The sequence below is a fragment of the Felis catus genome, chromosome B3, assembly GCF_018350175.1.
Source record: "Felis catus isolate Fca126 chromosome B3, F.catus_Fca126_mat1.0, whole genome shotgun sequence".
In the NCBI taxonomy this organism is placed as follows: Eukaryota; Metazoa; Chordata; class Mammalia; order Carnivora; family Felidae; genus Felis; species Felis catus.
This window is the reverse complement of record NC_058373.1, coordinates 75,031,367-75,052,825: the sequence shown is the minus strand read 5'-3', so window position 1 is coordinate 75,052,825 and position 21,459 is coordinate 75,031,367. Positions and strand designations below refer to the sequence as shown.

The 21,459-nt window shown below is 42.7% G+C and overlaps 1 protein-coding gene across 4 annotated transcripts in view; it reads left to right on the top strand.

Annotated features, from left to right (window-relative positions):
* STXBP6 (syntaxin binding protein 6) overlaps window positions 1-21,459 on the top strand; it is a 250,429-nt gene that overhangs the window by 78,884 nt on the left and 150,086 nt on the right. For all 4 annotated transcript variants that reach the window (XM_023255615.2, XM_006932794.4, XM_045059740.1 and 1 more), the window contains exon 2: window positions 274-462. In XM_023255615.2, the coding sequence (XP_023111383.1) occupies window positions 309-462 (154 nt within the window). In that variant the 5' untranslated portion in view covers window positions 274-308. The remainder of the gene's footprint in view (window positions 1-273; window positions 463-21,459) is intronic.

Below are 21,459 nucleotides of genomic sequence, written 5' to 3'. Positions count from 1 at the left end.
TCCAGATACGTTCCAGCACGTTCCGTGCTGTCCGTCTCACATCGTATTTGACATTTTCAGCGAGTACCTCAGGATTCCCTTTTGTTTGTGTTTTTCACAGGTAATACAAATGTGCAGACCTTGCTTTTAATGATTCTGCAGTGCGTTTCAAGCAAGCGAGAGTTTAAACTACAAACCGAAAATTACATCACCTACGAATCAACTTGCCGCTCGCTGTCACAGGAGCCCTAGAATATTGTCAGTTCAACTTGCCTTCTTCTTTTTCTTCTTTAGAAAACTCGCTGTGCGCCCTCCTCGACTGTTCCGCAATGAGTGCCAAGTCTGCCATCAGCAAGGAAATTTTTGCACCTCTTGATGAAAGGATGCTGGGAGCTGTCCAAGTCAAGAGGAGGACAAAGAAAAAGATTCCTTTCTTGGCAACTGGGGGTCAAGGCGAATATTTAACATATATCTGCCTGTCAGGTAATGAAAAACAGACCTTAAGAACATTTAAACAGCTTCATTTTAAAGCAGTTAATTCTAAGGTATCCAAGAGCTGGGTATACCCAGCTTTTGCACACATCTGCTCTTCCAGTCATGTTTCCTGTTTCTCTTGATGTCCCCTCTGGTCCTTTTTCCCTAGTGGAACCTCTATTTTTGATGTTGCTTGGTGTGAGAATGGGAATGAAGTTCAACTTTCAACATAGTTTCCAGTTCATGAAGTGCTTCTCTTAAGGGGCTGACAGACACATTTGTTTGGCCATACTTTCCTTCACTAGGACATTGACAGAAAGTGCGTTCTCCTTTAGGACTTTTTGCTTGAGGATAATTCCTGGTATCTGGATAATTGTCATTACCACCAGCCTGAGTTTCATTGGGTTTCTTTTCCTTAACCGTTTCCAATAATCAGTAATAGTTTGTCTCAAGATAAATATGGACACCTTAGGGAACATGAGAAAGTAGGTGCAGTGCCCAAGTCATTGCTTTGCCTGACAGCTGTCCCTTGTCAGGAAGAGGCATCTGTTCTATTAAGCTTAGAATTTTATTGGATTATTTTCTTTTCTCTTTCTGCTTGTGATTGTAGAGGTGTGGGACTTCCTGTGGATTCCTACCAGGCTTTTGAGATAAAATCTGGATAAGTTTTCCATGGAGTTGTGGTGATGCTAACTAAGCTGAACACCTGAGGCATTTGTAATAAGTCTGATAATACTTCTTGTAACTGGGCAATGGAAGAATGAAGCTTGCCTTAATTCATCTTTTTTTTTTTTATTTCCTTCACTTGTGGCTTGGGAATAAAACTTGATTTTTGGACCAACTTTTAGATTAAAAAAAAATAAGATTCTGAATTAGTTTATCAGAATTCACTTCAGTGTGTAGATAGGTTTTTTCCAGAAAGAACATGTAAAGATAATGACAAGACAGTGTCTTAGTTTATAATGAAATGATGACATAGCCTTTTGATAAGAATGTCTTCTCAGTGGTTAGGAGAAAGCTTTTATTTAAGTGAGTGTGAAAGAATTGACCTTGAATTATTCGTTTTTCTTTGTGAATTCCAAATTAGGATTAGATTAATAAAATTTGGTTATTATTGGAGGACATTTGCATTCCCCTAGTGTGCTGGGTAGTGCTTGGCATTTAATAGGGGCTCAATTAATATCTAATGACTAAGTGGAAGAAGGAAGTAACCTTTCCTAATACCTTCCTAGTATTGTGTTAATGAGCTTCAGGTCTTGGAAATATTTTCATAATGTTAAATTTTAATTCTAGAGTTTTGTTTGCACCAATAATGAATAGAATGCATGATAATGAATTTTGTTTTGTGTTTGGGCTGAGCTGAATGTGAGCTGAGTATGGGCACATAGTGACTCTAATTTAATTTTATTAAGTTTTATTCCATATGTGTTTCGTTGAGATTTCCTCTGAAGATGGGTAGTTGAAGAAAAAGTGGATGGTCTAGAAGTCACTGGAGTTTTGCCTAGTACATACCTTTGACTGGAAAAGACGGCAGTTCTGTTTGCATTTGAGTCATATGCTACTGTCAGCCTATTTCTGATCACAAAATCTGCAAGAGTGATACAGGGACTCTCTGCCTGCCTCGTCTCAGTGAAATAGCAGAGCCGTTTCCCCCGCCATGGGAGATAATGACCTAGACTTATCCGATATCTGCGTTTCCCTTGTAGATTACCAAGACTTTAGTTTTCAAGTTTGAAACGATGAGAATTCCTTTTCCAGAATTCCATTCTAATGGAGGACAATATCTTGTTCTCATAGTCTTCATCGTCGTTCTTTTCATGGATTTGAATCACAAGAGGATAGGTTGATAAAGTAGACCTGACAGTTAAGCAGATGGTTTTATGGAAATTGGGGCAGGAGACGACCAGACAACTTTGACACCCAAGTTTTTTGCAGTTTGATTTTTTTCTTATAATGGAGAAAGGAGCAGCCTTCTTTATTTTCTAACTTCCATGAAGCTTAGAGGCATAAGGTAATGTTTTACCTGGTAAGTAATTAATTCCTCAAATATTTATTAAGTATTTTTTATGTGCTGAGCACTCTAGGTGCCGGGCATGCAGCTAGGAGAAGAAAAACTCACGAAGCTTACTTTGTCTGATGGAAAGGAGCAGTAGACATCAATCAGCTCCTCGCTAAAATAAACATAATTATTAAGTGTGAAAAGGCTCAAAAGGAACAATACAGTGATGCGAAAGCATGTGTGAGGAGAATTTGTCCTGGCTGGGAGAACCCAGAGCTGCGAGAAAAGTAGGGCCTCCCTGGTTCTGAAAAGGCATGGTGTGTGTGTGCAGTGAATGTTCCTGGCAGAGGGAAGGGCCGCCTCATTAAAAAGACTGCGCCGGATTTTGAGTTGCTCCTTTTCTCCCATGCGGTCTCAGGATGACCCTCTTGTAGCTCAACTCACAGAGGCGGCTGTGAAGTGAAAGCCGAGCCCTGGAATGACAGCCTCCTTCCTGCTATTAGCGTGAACCACCTACGCCTTCTGGGAGGCCAGGCTCTTCTCTTGTGGTTTGGTTGATGAAAACCAGCTATCCCGTTGGAACAGGCAAGATTTGTTCAAATTAGGGCAACGTCTGAAAATAATATTTAACCACTTTTCGAGCAGTATAAAAAGTTTAAAAACATTTTTTGAGGGGAAGAATATCTCAGCTTTCAGACCTTGCCAGCACATGCATGTAAGCATGAGTGTTGTACCTATCCAGTGTCTTTTACTGATTTGTGTGTGTGTGAGCCTGGCAAATTTCAGATCTGAGAGGGTGAGCCTGTGATCCTCAGAGTTATTATTTTCAGAGCGAATTGCATGTTTTTTGGAGGAATCCAGAAAGATGTTGGAGCAGGGGAAGTAAGATGATCTTTCTTGGGTTATTTAGCTGTGATTGTGTAAGGAGAGAAATAATCTCTCCAGTTCATTTGCGGAGCCTTGGAGTAGAATTTGAATGTTTCTCTTTGGACTTCCCAAATGGCTTCTTGGATGGTGTGCAAACATTTATTTACTGACATGCTTTGGTTGATTCGCATTCTCAAAGCCTGTTTTCCACTTTTTCTTTTTGGCAATGGCTAAAATTAAAAAGACGGACAATACCAAGTGTTAGCAACCACAGGGAGCAGTTTGAACTCTCATACTTTGCTGGTGGGAGTGTTCACCAACTGCTTTGGAACAATTTGGCAGTTTTTTGTAAATTCAAACATGCACTCTGACTCAACGACTCTATTCCTAGTCATTTACCCAAGAGAAATAAAAAAACATATCCACATAAAGACATGTACATTTAATTTGGTATTTATAATAACCAATACTCAGAACTCAAGTGTCCATCTACATGTGAATGAATAAACAAATTATCTTCTATCTATGGAATACTCCCTAAGAAATGAATTGCCAGTACATGCAGCAACATGGATCGCTCAAAAGCCTTATGTTGTATGAAAGAAAGAAAAGACAACATGCTGTATGATTCTATTTACATGAAATTCTAGAATGGACAGAACTTAAGCTGTAGTGACAGAATGCCCACGGGTGGCTGACAGGGTTGGGGTCAAGGATTGACTGTAAAGGGGCATGAAGGAATTTTTTGCAATGGTGTAAGTATTCTGTATGTTGACTGAGGTGATGGTTATCTGGGTATGTGTCTTTTTCACAACTTATCCAACTGTACACTAAGAATAGGTACATTTTATTATATGTAAATATATCAGCAAAATCTATTTTTTTTTAACGTTTGTTTATTTTTGAGACAGAGAGAGAGCATGAACAGGGGAAGGGCAGAGAGAGAGGGAGACACAGAATCGGAAGCAGGCTCCAGGCTCCGAGCCATCAGCCCAGAGCCTGACGCGGGGCTCGAACTCACAGACCGCGAGATCGTGACCTGAGCTGAAGTTGGACGCTTGACCGACTGAGCTACCCAGGCGCCCCTCAGCAAAATCTATATATAAAAAAAAAAACTCTTACAGAGTCACTAGTGGGATGATGGTAAGAATTTATTAACCTTCAGGGTGCCTGGGTTTACTCAGTCGGTTGAGCTTCCGACTCTTGATTTCGGCTCAGGTCACAATCTCATAGTCCGTGAGATCCAGTCCTGTATCAGGCTCTGTGCTGGCAGTGTGGAGCCTGCTTGGGATTCTCTCTCTCAAAAATAAATAAGTAAACTTAAAAAAAAAACAAAAAGGAATTTATTAACCTTCTTATGTCTCCAGCCTCCTCCTATAAGGAAGACAGAAACCAGTCCTCTCATTCATACAAATGAGAAGTTATCCTACACAGCCTTTTTGAGCCCTCAAACAGAAGCAGCTGTGTGTCAGGGAAATCTGTGCTTGAATCTCTATGATGTGAATGTCAGTGCATTCCAAGTTCCTTATCGCACCTGACACATTGCCAAGTACAGACACTATGCTTTGTGTTTAACTAGAAGATGCTATTTAAATTTGTGGCTCACTACATACCTGTTTAGACTTTAGACTTTAAAATTTAGAACAGTTAACTCATTCAAAGTATAATGCAAGCCCCACCCCCAAGAATTTCTACAGTTGGTGGCCCCTTCAGTGAAACTTGGGTCTATAAAACTAAACTGGAAACATGCTAAGAAGTTAAAAACCAGTTTATTAGTAGAGGCCAGTTAGCTACTGAACATTCCATAATTTCATGCTTAAAATCTATTTTCCCAGTCCTGTTTTAATTCAGTATATGCCATGTCTGATGCTAGCCTTCACATCCATAAATGGATAAAAATCTTTCCTTGGCTGCTACTCATTGTCCCCATGAAAAGGAGTGTGAAGAAATTTCAATTTTTGTGATTAATACCTTCTTTTACGTCTTTTGTTGAAATGAGATCTTTATCTTTTGGAAATGATTTTAGATGTTTAGAGAGCAAAATTTTATTTAAAAAAAATAGTTCTGAATGAACTTTGATGAAATAATTTATGTAAATGGATCCCTGTGGAAGGTGGTTACACGGGATAGGAGCCTCGAACCTGGCAACACTACTCTTCATCTCCGCGGTTGCCAATCCTACATGTTCCTTAAGAGTCACATTGGGAACTTGTCAAAATCCAGATCTAGGTGCTACTGTAGAAGCACCAGCAGGGAGTGGTAAAACTTACTGTATTTTGAATGTGTGACCTCGAAGATACTGAAGCCAAGGTTGAGAGGTTTCGTTACGTTGGGGAGTTCTACTCCGGGTTGTCTTATTGGTGTGCTTGACGTAACAATACATTTTTGCACTCCACTCTATCCAAAAAAGTACTTCTTGGCCTTGCGTGTTTTGTAACCATGTTCAAACCTCTGAATTTTTCTGGGCTTCGGTTTATTTACTTGACAAATTCAAAGGTTCCTTTGGGTTCTGAGGTTCTAGGATTCTGAACCCGTTGGAAATTTTTACCAAATCGGATTCTTATTTCATACATGGCATGTAGGGAGAAATTCAGGCTGCTAATAAACCAAATGGACACTTAGAGCATTTATGAGGGTTCGAGACCATTCTTTATAGGTTGTTATTGGAATTAGGGTAAGCAAAGTTAATTTTCAGCAGTCTGACATAGAAAGAAATTCTTTTCACCCACTTTCTTTTTTTTTTTTTTTAACTTTTTTTTTTCAACGTTTATTTTATTTTTGGGACAGAGAGAGACAGAGCATGAACGGGGGAGGGGCAGAGAGAGAGGGAGACACAGAATCGGAAACAGGCTCCAGGCTCCGAGCCATCAGCCCAGAGCCTGACGTGGGGCTCGAACTCCCGGACCGCGAGATCGTGACCTGGCTGAAGTCGGACGCTTAACCGACTGCGCCACCCAGGCGCCCCATCTTTTCACCCACTTTCTAATTCTGACAGGATCTCATCTCAAGGTCTGTAAATAATAGGAAAGAGAGAAGGGAAGAATACAAGATGAATGAAATTTGACCTTGATAGAAATGGTTTCTTTAGGAATGGTGAGTTAACTTTCCAACAGTTTTTTATCCAGGAAAATGAAAAAATTCACTCTGAACTCAGAGGTATACAAACATATTCACAGTAAAAGAAGAAATACAAAACAACTACAATAATTATATATTTATAATTCTGTATTATAGAAGTAGTACATATTACTAAAACTATGAATCTTTTAGAAAATTATGTAGAAAAAAATAAAAATCATTAGTCTTACATATATTATTTATTGTCATTCCAGTTAATCCTCACAGCATTCTTACCAATTAGGTGTTAGGTTCTTCATTTCACAGACGAAGGAACCAGTGTCATCAGAAGTCATGCCATTCCAGAGCCACCATTTTGGAAGTAACAGACTGAGAAATCCACCCATTCCTTATTACCCCAGTGGCCATGCTCATACTGCCATAGTACCTCATTTCTGCTGACTTAGGTCACGAGGGGGTGTGGTGTAGAGAGGACCGTGTTTTGGTTTTTAAGTTTATTTTTTTATTTTGAGAGAGAGAGAGAGAGAGAACCAGTGGGGGAGGAGCAGAGAGAGAAGGGGACAGAGGATCCAAAGTGGGCTCTGTGCTGACAGCAGAGAACCTGATGTGGGGTCCGAGAACCGTGAGATCATGATCTGAGTCGAAGTCGGATGCTCAACTGACTGAACCACCCAGGTGCCCCAAGAGGGCCGTGTTTTAAGGAGCAGATTCCTCCCTAACCCTTCAAAACTGGTAAGACATTGAACACTTTTGACCTGTAGTCTTGCTATAATTTCTGAGGTTATTGATTAATAGACTCTCCTACATTTGTAATATGTATCAGAAGTCTCTTCTCTCATTATTGTAGAGATTTGACATCTAAATCCAGCCATTAAAACTTTAAGTAGCTCTGGAAGACGGTGCAATATAAAAGTTATTTCTAGTGCCTTATGATTCTTTCTAGATCCTCTTTTATTTTATAAAAATGAAGTATCCTCTGATATACTTTATATTGAGAATTTGGTTCTTCTGTGTGTGTGCATAGACACGTTTGATTGAAACATTTGTAACAATAATCCTTGGGTAAGTGGAGTTAAAAGTGGAGAAATGGTTTTCTGAAATGTCTTCTGGCCCAGTGGATTCTGCCACCAGGTGTTATTTATAAATGACCTTCAGTGTAGAGGCACCTGGGTGGCTCAGTCAGTTAAGCATCCACCTTCAGCTCGGGTCATGATCTGGTGGTTTGCGAGTTCGAGCTCCATGTCTGGCTGTCTGCTGGCAGCACAGAGCCTGCTTTGGATTCTCTGTCTTGCCCCTCCCCATCTTGCTCATGTGCTCTCCGTCTCTCTCTCTCTCTCTCTCTCTCTCTCTCTCTCTCTCTCTCTCTCTCTCAAAAATAAACATTTTTAAAATAAATAAATAAATAACCTTGAAGATAGCACCTGCCATGCACCTATCATGATTCAGTGCACGATACAATTAGATCGGCACCAAGCCCCCCTTTGAATTCGTGATAGTAATCAATACTAGTAGTAGTAATGGTATTTATTGAGTTCCTATAACAGACATGGTTCTTTGCCCTTTATATATTAACTCACTTAATTCTTACAGCAGTGCTACAAGGTAGATAACAGTATTGTCTTCATTTTGTAGATGAGGAAACTGAGCATTTAGCAGTAAATTAGCTTGCCCGAGATCATCAGCTTACGAGTTACCAGACAGGGATTTGAACCCAGGGAGTGTGATTGTAGGTCTGTATTCCCTCAGCCACTGAGAGAGAGAGTGTAAGAGTTACGTGAGAGAGAACGTCCCAAACCAAACTTCTTTTCTTCCCCTCCTCACACAACTTTAGTGATAATCGTGTCTTGATATCACTCTGCTTCCCTACAGGTTTAGGCCTCGGTCGGTCTTGGCTGGGTGGTGACAATCCCATAGGCCAATAACTGGACTGCTAATAAAGCCTATCGGAATGACAGCGGGTGTATTTGACTCTTAGAGAAGATTCATTCCCCGGGGGAATTCTGATAGGCTCCTGACAGAACACTGCCGTGTAGGAACTTGTTTTTGTTCAGTTATGTAATAGGAAAAAGTGGATGCCTTGAAAATTTTTTAGAGCTTCCTTAATGGTTCTCGAGCTCTTCCTGTGAAAACTGGGGGTAATAATATGTGTGTCTTCTAAAGCCTGGTGAATAGGAGATGCCAAAAATGGGTAACTAAGCCCTTCACGGGTATTATCTCACCTAATCCTCACGACAGTCTTGTGACGTGGCTTCTGCTTTGCAGATGAACCAGCGGAGGCTCGAAGTGGGGGTGAGTGCCCCGCGCAGGGCGAGGCGGCCGGAGAGCGATGGACTGAGACACACATCCGGGCCCATCTCCCTCCAACGTGGGCATGCTTGTTAGTCTGTTTTCTAGGATGGGGCTGGGTCTGAGAAACAGAACTCTCCGCTTCCTTAGAAACAGTGTGGCAGCATTCCTTGATTGAGCAAAGCGTTTTCATCTCTGAGGGTTTAGAGGCTGAGCTGTCAACCACTTGAGCTTTTCTAGTGGTTTAGCACGCCAACGGAGTTTTCTTTTTCCATTCTCTCATGTATGCGTTCCAGTACTAAAGCCAGATGGAAACAAGGGAAAACTCTTGACAGAGGCTAGTGCCAAAACATTTCATTTAAAAAGGAAACTCCATCTGTGTGCTCTCCTACCACACAGCCCACTGTTAAGAGCAGGAATTTCACAGCTGATTCCGTCATGTTCGCTTTGGTTAATTTTGACTAATTGCAAAGGTAGAGCAAGCGTTGGTTAGGGGGATTGCCGACTGAGGCAGCTCTCCTTCTAGAACGTGGCCGGCAAGGCCCTGTGTACCTGGCAGCCGCCGACCAAGAAGGCAGGGTTGTAATCCGTGCAGATGCATTCTTTGTTGGTGGCGCTTGTCTCAGTTACCGCTTTTAGAAGTTAGCGCTCTTGGCTGTTGTATTGCAAGTTGAACATCATCAGGATTTCATTTGTCAGTAGTTGTAGTCAGAGGCGCTCTCGGATGCTACCAGTCGCTGTTGCTTCCTGTTTTCTTCTAGCCCCAAACAGCTACAAACCACAGGCTTAGGTGTCAGGCTGACTTAGGGTAAAATACTGCTTGTATTAGCTCTTTGAGACTCAATTTTCTCATCTGTAAAATGGAAATTATATATATCCGTCCCAAGGGCTTTTTGAAGATTAAACTGAGCTATATATGTGTGTGTGTATAAGGCCTGATACATGGGAGGCCTTCAGCTTTATGAGTAAATTATCTTGTCAAAATCTTGTCATTATCGGGGCGCCTGGGTGGCTCAGTCGGTTAAGCGTCTGACTTCGGCTCAGGTCATGATCTCGCGGTCTGTAGGTTCGAGCCCCGCGTCAGGCTCTGTACTGACAGCTCAGAGTCTGGAGCCTGTTTCAGATTCTGTGTCTCCCTTTTTCTCTGACCCTCCCCTGTTCATGCTCGCTCTCTCTCTCTCTCTCTCTCTCTCTGTCTCAAAAATAAATGTTAAAAAAATTTTTTTAAAAAATCTTGTCATTATCTTGTCATTAAACGGGACATCCACTGATTCTTGCCATACAAAGCTAATTCATCTGCAGTTTAGAAAACATGTAAATATATGTCAATGACAGACTTCTGTGACCCATGTCAGGTGAGACAAAAACCACATGAAAAGCCCAGATTTGCCTTGGCGGCTTCCTTCCTCCTTGTCCATACGTTTTTCCCTTCCCCTCCCCTCTTTGTCCCACCCCTGCTAGGGATCTCGGTCATCCTGACTCCTGATTTCTCAACCAAGGCCCTCTTAATTTTCTATGTTCCAGAATGATTCTGCACACACACCCTGCTAGAAATGGGGGCTGGGAGGCAATGCACATCACACTTCTGTTTCTGAGAGTCTACAGACTTCCACTCTGATTTCGTGGGTGTTTGTGACATACTGGACACACTGGATGCTGAAGTGGTTGTGTTCAGGCCTCTTCATCCAGCTTTGTGAGGAATTAGAACTGGCTCAGTTGATGGAGTCCCTGTCCCTGAAATGGAGATGTTATTTTCCTACACCTATCTTCAGTGGATCAAAAGACAAATTGAAACAAAATAAAACAAAACATTCTCTGGGGTCAGTCAAGTGCACTTTAAGCAAACAGCAGAAGTGGGAGAGGCTGGTACAAACGCCTGTGGACCCAGCTTTTGAGCCCAGATCAGGTTCTTATTTGCCCAAGTCCTTCCTTACCCTTCCTTTAGAGAAAGAACAAACACCAGTGATATTCGTATTCCAGAATCCATCCCAATTACAGTCATGCTACGCCATATGCAGAATTTCCCACAAGAAACTATAAATAACCACAAGGGCAGTGAGGTTTCCAGGTTGTCTAATCCCATGCAGAAGAAACCACCAGTTTCTGTGCTCTGAACTTGAGCACATTTTCCCCGCCCCTGGCTTCCCGGGTCATATTCCTAATAGCACTGAGTATTGCTGGGTTGTTTTGTCAGTTTGCTTTCTGTTTACCTCCCCAGACTGCCAGCCCCTAGAGAGTAGGGGCCGTGTTGTAGACGTCTCTCTGTCCCCGGTGGAATGGATAAGCACCTTGGCGGGAGTGGGGGTCGGGGGCTGTGTGTGAATCAGGCGACATTCTACTCTACTGAGACTGCACCGTGGACTCACTTTCTGGGGTGGAACTCATTTACTCTGGGTTTTACCAGCTGGAACTGGTTTGACTTTTCTTTTTTTTTTGAACTTGCTGTTGTTATTCCCCCGAAGATGCTGCCAGGTGGTTTTTTTTTTGTTGGTTTTTTGGTTTGTTTGTTTTCTTTTCCCTCTTGGAATTCATCAGGTAACTGAGCAGGAAGTTTTATTCTACCTATCAGCCCAGTTACCAGGAAGAAGATACAGATTTCCCTGGTTTATTCAGGCTTTTAGAATCATACAAAATGAACAATTTATAAATGATTCCCTTGTAATGTACAGTGGAAAGCTATTATCTCAAATTTGTGAAGTACCTGAGTGTTTCTCCTGAAGAAAGTTCGTATTATAGAGGAATAAATGACCATTTAATGGCACTGAATATATCAAAACTTTCTCTGAATGTTCTTTTCTTACAGGACTCGTTTTCAGTTCTACATTTTCTTAAAAATGGCTTTCAAGGAGAAAATGGGAACTGTTTTTATTAAAACTCTCCCTGAGGATATTCATATTGCCCTCCCCCCACACATATACCCTTTTAGCTCACGTGGGTCCCGTGGGGCCTAGGTTGTAGAACCTCTACCCAACTGCCATTTCAATGTGTGTATTCAGTTTAACAAATTACACTGTTCTCAGAAGCCTATCTTGATCCTTGAGATCTAAGAGAATTGAGGACAGCCCTCTCTGGTTTTCCAGCTAATATGAGTAAGCAGCAGTTATATAAGTTTTTATTCAAGTCCGAATCCTTTCTGTCTTGCAGATAACTAAGAGTCAACTATGTTTTTGGATCCCTGAATGTTTAAGTATATTTCTCCCAATAAATGTACATGTGTACATTGTTGTACTTTATCAGAAACATAGAAAGTGCCCCTGATAAAAAGAAAGAAAGAAACAATGAGGGGGGCAGTGCCTGGGTGGCTCAGTCAATTAAGCATCAGACAATTCTTGATGTTGGCTTAGGACATGATCTCATGGCTTGTGAGTTTGAACCCCATGTCGAGCTCTGCGCTAACAGTGTGGACCCTGCTTGGGATTCTCTCTCTGCCCCTCCCCAACATACGCTCACATGCGCACGCTCTCTCTCTCTCTAAATAATCATTTTTTAAAAAAAAGAAAAAGAGTGGGAAAAATAATGATTTTGGCTTTTTAGCTTCATGGTTTTTAGTATTCTTCCCCCTTATAATATTCTGTTTTGTCCTCTCTTTTTCACTTAGCACAGTAACAAAATTTTTTATTATCCAGTCTTTGTAAAGATAATTTTAATGGATTTTTGAGTGCCATAGAGTATTTCTCTATTTATCTATTGCTGCATATTTGTTTTTTCAATTCTCATAGTGAGAAATAAGGAACTTGGTCTTGCCTTTTTTGTTTTTTGGTTTTTGTTTTTTTTTTTGTTTTTTTTTTTTTGTTTTTTTTTGTAATACCTATCTTATAGGTGAGGACGTTGAGAATCACACAGATAACTTGTTAGAGGAACCATGCACATCACCAGGGAGTGGTAGAGGGACACTGGAACCTCAACACCTTGCTGTGCTCAGGGTTCTGTCATGGACCAATGCGAGCTTATTTCCAAACCCGGACCTATCAGAAGTCCTGAAAAGTAAAATATCCTATTGCACTTTGTGTGCTTAATGGCTGGTTAACCATCCCTCTGATATTTAACCAACTTCTAGATCATGTTCTCTTTAAGGCACGTGTGATGACTACTTCCGTTAGGGCTAGAGCATTATTTGATTTCCATATGCATTTATAGGTCTACACAAGTAAGTGTGTGTGTGTGTGTGTGTGTGTGTGTGTGTGTGTGTGTGTGTATTTGCAGAGAAAGAGAGGATGAAGGTAGTCATCTTACCTAGAGTTAGCCCTAATGCCCCTTAAAAGAGGAAGTTCTTCATCTTTTTTGGTCTGGTTCACTTATGAATTCATCAGACATCTTCTATTGTTGTAAGATGAGGAATGGGAGAAGTGGTAAATGTCAACCAAAGATACACATGCTGTTTTTCTAGGTCAGTGCATTTCATTAATGATTCACATTTGGCATTATATCAGATCACACATTTGGACCTACAGAGCAAATAGGCTGAGGGAAATGAACTTCTTAGGAAGTTTCTTTTAGAACGGTGTAATTTTATGTCTAGAAGAATCTTTAGTCATCCCCAAATCAAACACCAATGTTCACATGGAAAATGAGGCCCAGAGAGGGTGGATGGCTTGCCTGCTATCGTGGAACGACGACAATAAAGTGAAAGAAGGAAAGCCATGTGCTCAGACCTTCTTGCCAGCGTGGTTTTTAACCTTGGGGCCCATTCTGATTGAAGTGAGTTAGATGAGAAAGAGATGGGCTTCATGGTTATGCTGAATTTGGGCTACATCTCCGTGCCGTTCCTTTTTATGTCACTACGGGAGCAGTTTGTACCACGAACTCCTGGAAGGAGCCTGTCGGCTGCGGATCAGGCAGGTGGCCATGCCTCTTCTAGGGTTTGAATGTCGCAAGAAACTGGCATGGGCTCAGCCGTAAAGGCCAAGTGTTTAGTCTTACCCTGCTTCTCTGTCACTTCCTATGGGCATGGGGAGCCATCAGGTGGACAGTGTCCAGTGAGAGTGTTTGAGGGGAAAGGCCGAAATGCCATTGTCTCTGAATGTGGTACACCACCTGATTGACTGGGTTAAGAGACGAAAACGATAGCATTTCCATTTAAAATATTTACATATGTTCATAATATTTAAACATTTACATAATATTTACATATTTACTTAAATATGCACATAGTTATTTACTATGTACATGTTTACATAAATTAGAAATATGTAAATTCTAATTTACATATTTCATGTATGCTTATAATCGCCATAATATTTTAGAGCAGTAGTCCAAGCATGTAATTTACAGATATGCATATACTGGAAGTTAATACTTCTTTGTTTTTTATGGAGAGAATGTGTAGTTACAAATGGTTGGAGAGCCCCAGCTAGAGTCCTGGGGGATGGAAACCTTTGCTACAGTAATAACGTCTTACCAATGGACTGCAATCTGTTCTAAAATCTCTAGCTTTTGGAGGTCATTGCCCAAAGCAGTGAGCATAGAACTGCCCGTTGGAATCCGCCTCAGCCCCACTCCCTGACCACCAGCCACCCCTAGTGATTCCATGGCTTCTGCAAGGTAGAGAGCCAGCCAGCTGCTGTGTAAACTAAGTGTCCTAGCAGACGAGAAGCCTGTCACAGTGCTTAGCACTTGGTGGTTGTAAGTGAGAGCCCTCCTTTTGGAACCTGAAATGTGGCCAAAACAGTTATTTGTTTCACTTTTAATACTAGGTTTGATTTGGACCAGACGTAAACATCTGTGACTTGCTTTTAGTCCACTGACATCAGGTCGGGACTGGTTTATTTAGTTCTGAAGCTTCTTGGCCTTTTGTACTGTTTAAAACAGGGAAACCTACATTTCCTTTCTGGACCTGATATTTATTGATTCATCCAGGGGAGCCTTGTTCTTTGCTGATAAAGCAAAGTCCACGGTTCCCCTGTGAGAAGTTCTGTTGGAGCCAGTGCATTTCCTTTTTTGTACATGAGTGTTTTTCTTTGTCACTGGTTACACTTCATATATAAGAGTTGTGCAGACCATTTACTTATGGCATGGCTATGCCAACCTTCTTTGGGAATGAAATTTTTTGAACTTAACTTCAAATACCATACTAAGTCTGCAAAAGACATTCAGATGAGCCACATCTTACATAAAGATAAGCATAAATCACAACACCCCCTTTTCCATGGAATTTGGAACTATTAAAAAGATCACTTTGGATTTCAGAAATAACCCAGCTCTGAGATCAGGTCTGATTTTCTGTGTGTGTTTCAGAGGTTATCTTTACATCTTTCTGCATTTCTCCTCACTTCATATCCTATTCAACTACTATTAGGTACTAATCTCCTTTGCTTCTCAGAAACTCCTTTGCAGCCCATCATGGTTGGCCACTGTTCCCTCGCTCTGAAATCACTTTCTCTTCTACCAACACGGTTCCTCCAGAGTGACTGATCTGTTAGGAGAAAAATAATCCCATCGACAAAAACTTTCAAAGATTGGCATGTCATTGGAACACCTTCTCTGAGGGCATTTGTGTTTGCAGAAAGTGGCATCCCCTCTAAAGCTGGTGGTAGTGGTCCTAGTAACACGCAGAGCATTTATAGAGCAACTACTACCACCCATTATATACCTTCTCAGATCATTGTATCTGGGGTTGCCACACGCAACTGATAGATGGTAAACATCTGGGCATCCTGTTTTGATCATTTCTCCATAGTGTTTATTTCCTTCTATATCTGTTGGAAGCATTCATTTGTTCAGTGTTGATACGTAAGGACTCTTGCTTGGAACCTTTTCCTGTGGTGACAGTTTTTACCTTGAATTTTAGAGGTCAGCCTGCTAAATGGACTTTGGTGTCGTTTAACTTGGCTACTGCTGGTTTTTGCATTTTAACAAACAGCGTTAACAGCAAAAATGCAACTTGACACTTAGGAGACTTCCATAACTCATTTTCATAAATCAACGTACTAACCAAGAGCATTTCACATCTTGAATGCCTCCTTCAGTTTCAGAAAGTACATTTGTGGTGGGGTTTTTTGTTTTTTTTGTTGTTGTTTTTTTTTAAATCACTGTTAGCCAGCCTTCCAGATAAAATTCACTGGCTTTAAGACTGTGACATGATAGGGATCTTATTGCCAAGACTTTTCTACATAATATTTCAAACTCGCTTCCTTCCAAAATCTAATTTTATTTTGAGCTGCAGTTCAACTCTGTGAATGTCGAAGTCAGAGAAAGAAAAGGAATCTTCTTCTCCATAAAATGAGTTCTTTGAGTCTGGACTAGAAAGACTTTGCAGGTCACAAGCAAGGAGAGAGTTTTGCAGAAATGAGTTTAAATTTCCCTCTGGCCAGTTTTATTTTTTGCCTAGAGGTAAGAAGAGGGATGGTGGTACTTGAACCCTTTTGAGGATACAGCACTTGGCATTATACAATGTAGTTTAGTGTCATAAATACTTTGGTCTGTGCAGTCTTAAACATGGGATTTGGACTGGAATGATTTACTTAGATTGGTGAGTTGGCCTACTCTAATTTTAGCCTAATCTCATGAGCCCAATTAGAACTTTCAAGTTTTGCTTTTATGAGAGATGCTTCGGAGAGCATCATTTTCCTAAATGTCTAATGGGTCTTGAAAAGATGAGAGTTCTGTGTGCATGCTGACAAGTCACGTATACCGTACTGGTGAGAAGTTGCAGAAGCCCTTCTACTATGAGGCTCTCTTTTGTCATATATAGAGTAACAAGTTGGGAAGACGTAGGCCCAGAAGTGGCCAATCAAGTGATAGCTCCGTGTACATAATCTATGCTTCTTCCATATCCAGGATCAAAGTGATCAGAAGTAACTCAGCTTAAGGGCAAAGGCTTTGGAGACAGAAAAAAAATGTGGCTTTGAATCTCGGCTCTACTGACTAGGTATGGGAGCTGTATAATCTAGAGAGAACCTTCTGAGCCTCAGTTATCACTTACACAAACTGGTGATTACAGATATCTGTCTTGGAGGGCTATTGTGAGAGCTGAAAAGATTGTGTGAGGAGACATCCGTAAACAGCCTTGCTTGGCCCCAGAATATAATAAATGCTTAATAAATGTTAGTTTCCTCACCATCCCCACCTGACGTTTGAAAGCATTCTTCTATTGGTGACAAGGAATGAGAGTCATCGGTCACCTGTCAGAGACTGAACTGGAAAAGGCAAGAAAGCAACTGGTGACTGTACATTCCTCAAACAGGAATCAAAATTTTCTGGAGGGGCCAAAGATGGTTTCTAGTCCAAGGAGCTTGACACACATTAGGAGCCCGATTGCAAGTTTTGTCACTGCCATATTGGCTTGTATGAAACTATTCATTCTAAAGATGGAAATTACCCATCTTTTCTCAAGAGCAAATGAGTGACAAGCTAATGGAGTTTGAATTGAAAGTGAAAAGGCTGAATACTCAACATCATTAAATATGCTGAAAGGTTTTGGTGTGGAGAAGAGCGGGACTGGCTCAGACACAACTCTTTTGGATCTCAGCCATATCCCTTTCTAGCTGTGACCACAGAATACAGCTACCCTCCGTGAACCACTTTCCTCACCTAGACAACAGGGACAACAGGGACAACTCATACCTCATGGGCTTAGTGTAGAAATTAAATAAAGCCACCTGTAAGTAGCCTAGCACACCACAGGCCTCAGTAAATTCTTGTTGACAGTTAAGCGCAGAATTTGTGTGCATGTGGGGGAGGGCAAATCATGCAAAATGTGGCTCCATCCCTAGATTACCCCCAGAATAGGGGCACCTGAGCGGCCTAGTCGGTTAAGTGTCTGACTTTGGCTCAGGTCATGATCTCATGGTTTATGGGTTCAAGCCTTGCATCGGGCTCTGTGCTGACAGCTCGGAGCCTGGAGCCTGCTTTGGATTCTGTGCCTCCCTCTCTCTCTGCCCCTCCCCTACTCACACGTTCTCTCTCTTTCTCTGTAAGAAATAAATAAATAAACATTTAAAAAAAGATTTTTTTTTTTTAAAAAGAGCCCCGAAAATACACCGAATGCTTAAGCAGTGGTACGTTCGGGGGAAGAACACGGCGGGAACCACATCTGACTACTTTATGGCTGTGTTCCCTGTTGACACCCACCCAGAGTGCTGTGGCCCTGACCTCAGCGTGAGTGCTGAACCTGTCACAAGCTGAGTTCCAGCATTCTGTTTTGAAGGCATGGTCAACTGGTGTATTACAAAAACAGAACACACAGACACTCACCCAGTTGTTAGTAGAAGTTTGTTCTGTTTTGTTTTTAAGCTGCTATCCTGTCAATTTTTCTTTTCTCCTTAAAATGCCTTTGTTTGGGTGGAGAGCCTTAGATTCCAGTAGGCAGCAGGCAGCTTTCGCGGTTCCTACCCAGGGATGGCTTTAAGCCGTGCACCCAGTCCCCAGAGAGCCTGGATTCCCTGCAGTTTGATAACATGCTTTAAGGGTGTAAAAGAAACTTCTGAAAACCAGTTTCTCGTTTCTCATTTTATTTTCTCCATGTTCACTTCTATGCAAACTAAGGCCAGTCCTTTGTATTTACTTCTACCATTAAAAGCTGTAAAAGCCAAAGCCTGCGGCTGAGGACTTAGTCTGTAGCGTATCAACTGTGTCCCTCACTGGGTAGCGAGACCTCCCTGCATCCCTGCAGGCGGCAGCGAAGCCCTCTCCTGCCAGTGTGCCATGAACTCCTTACTGAGATCTTACTCTTCTCTGTGTAACTCCAGTCTTCTGTAAGGGGCAGTGATTTTTGTTTTCTTAATTCTTTGACTCATATGACCAGACACCTAGTGCATAATGTTTTCTTCGTGTTCAATTCCTCAGTTGTTTGCCAGTTGGAAATGAAACTCTCCTATGCTTTTGGATACGCATGGGCATGAGTAGCCACTTAGCTGCACCGTGTAGTGGGAAAAAGAGCGTGGGCCTTGGGATCAAACAGACTTGGGTATGAATCTTGCGCTGAATACCAGCTGTGTGATCTTTGGGGTTGTTTTTTTTAATTTTTTTAAATGTTTGTTTATTTTTGAGAGACAGACAGAGTGTGAGCAGGTGAGGGGCAGAGGGGGAGAAACAGATTCCAAAGCAGGCTCCAGGCTCTGAGCTGTCAGCACAGAGCCCGACGCGGGGCTCAAACTCGCGGACCGTGAGATCATGACCTGAGCGAAGTTGGGCGCTTAACGGAGAGAGCCACCCAGGTGCCCCAGCAGCTATGTGATCTTAAGTAGGTTATTTATTAAGTTATTTATTAAGTTATTAAGTAGGTTATCTCTGCCTTGGTTTCCTCACCAATAAAGCTGAGTGTTCGGTGTGGTTGTAAAGTTTACAGCAAATATGCGTGAAGCACCTGGCGTATTTCCTGGCACATAGTAGTGCTGTTGAATGGGAGCTGCTGCTCCTGTGGTCGCTGCCTCCTGGCTGGTCACCCAGCTGGTGTGGAGCCCTGGCGCTGTGTCTGTGGAGAAGAACTTGCTAAGACAAGCAGGGCCAGATCCTCAGGCCACCTGCAGGCTGACATGTGCTGCGCCTCGAGGAGCACTCTCGGACTTCGCCACCACAGCCACCGACTGCTCACCATGGGCCTTGTGCCCATATTGCTTCCACTGAGGGCTGTGACTCCCCAGTTTCACTTCGCCACTTGGGTCTGAGTGTCCCTAATCGTTCCTGGTGGTGAGAGTTCTGTGCTGTCAGTGCACCCTGCCGTCATACCCAAAGTGGCCAGGGACCGACGTTCCAACCTGTTTGTCCTCGTCAGCAAAGGAGGCAGCCGGGACCCCAGGGGCCAGGTCACAAAAAGACGATAAACCTTAAGGCTTTTCCTTGCCCTAGTGTGATGAAGATGGAGAAGCCATAGCGGGTTGAATGGCTGTTGTGGCAGCTGGAGCAGAAGAAGCTGGGTACGTGGCTGGTGGAAGCTTTGGCATCAGACCTGGGACTCCCTGGGCAGGTGGGATGGGGGCCCCAAGGAGGGTGATCACTTTAACGTCTGTCTACAAGACATACCACTAGTCCTCTGACTGTTGGGAATGGGGTGGCCTCCTAAGGACGTTACCCTGCCTTCCTGCCACATTCAGCATAATTTCTGTAGACCGATAACGGAGCATAAAAGAACTTTCAGATGGAAACAATAATACAGATAGCTACCATCAATTAAACACTTATTATATGCCAGTTACTAGACTTGGCAGCTACACATAGGCTCTCACTTAACCCGTTGATACCAGCCCTCCCAGAGAGGCATGTGTGCGTGCTAACCCCTTTCCTCAGATGCGCAAGGTGAGGAGTTAGGGAGACTCACTGACTTGCCTAATGTCACAGAGCCAGCAAATCCTGGAGCAGGGATTTCAACCAGGTCCTCCGTCTCCAGACCCTGAGCACTGAACCTCCATGCGTGGACAGAAGTGCTTCCTAAAGCCTCTTCTTTCTGTGCCAGGCTGTGTCCCAGTCCTTGAGAATATTCCTCTCTCACCAGAAGCTAAGGGACATTATTGATCATTTATTTTAGCACCACTCTTGCACTGCCTTAGAGCAACCCGACTTAGTAGGAAAGATGATCCGTATTCTCCCCGGTGGTAGGTTGCAGTGGGAACCAGACACCATTGACCTCTTATCACGCAGGTCGTATATGTGCCCGGTCCATATCTGGTGGTCACACCAGGGTCAGCTCACATTCAGGTCTTTGTGCTTCTTTTCTTAGTAAAAGGCAGTGGTGAGCAGTTTGGACATGAGCTTAGTAGAGGTGGGAGTGTTTGCTTCATGTACACCAACAGCTAATGCAGGAACGTGGTCCCCAGAGCTCTGGCTGCACTGCCTCAAGGGACTTTTCTCTGAGCTGCTTTGTTACGAAGCATGTGGGGCTCTGCTCAAATGAGCCGTCTTTACCCCCTCAGCCTGCTGTCCCCTCCATCATGCAGAATAGTTCAGGATCTCTTCAGCTGCTACCCCCCACCTTGCTTAGTTAGCCAAACCCATTTTAAGACAAAAGAGAAATAAAACAGCCCTACTAATTAGGGTCCACACTAACTTTTATGTTCCCTCGTGTCACCTTAGTGAAGGAGCTGGAATAATCTTTCAGGCCTAGGTTTTGGAACCCCTCACATGCATGCCAGAAATGTTGGGTGGCCCGTTTTCTTTAGAAAAGCCTGGTCACGGGGCGCCTGGGTGGCGCAGTCGGTTAAGCGTCCGACTTCAGCCAGGTCACGATCTCGCGGTCCCTGAGTTCGAGCCCCGCGTCAGGCTCTGGGCTGATGGCTCAAAGCCTGGAGCCTGTTTCCGATTCTGTGTCTCCCTCTCTCTCTGCCCCTCCCCCGTTCATGCTCTGTCTCTCTCTGTCCCAAAAATAAATAAACGTTGAAAAAAAAATTAAAAAAAAAAAAAAAGAAAAAGAAAAGCCTGGTCACTGTCATCTCTGATGGTGGGTGACCAGCTCCCTGTCCCCTTTCTTCTGGTGATCTGGCAGCCCTTGCAAGGATCCTCAGCCCACCCTGGGTGCTCTGTCTTCTTCCACCTCCCCCGACTGCCACCCCGACCCCGCCCAGGAACAGCAAGTGGTACTTATTACCCAAACATCTGCGTGTACTTAGCCTTTTCTATGTCCATTTTGAAGAAGATGATGACCTCTCCTCTTAGTGTCAGCACCTCTGAGCCTCATGGCCTCCATTTAGCTCGAGTCCGTTTTATTCATCCATTCAGTAAATATTTATTGAGATTTTACATGCACAAATATAAATATAACTGCTTTTGTGGCATTTAAATGGGGGGGGGGAGAGCACCATAAATTATCAGCTGTAAAATACTGAGTCGATTTCTCTGAAGGAAAA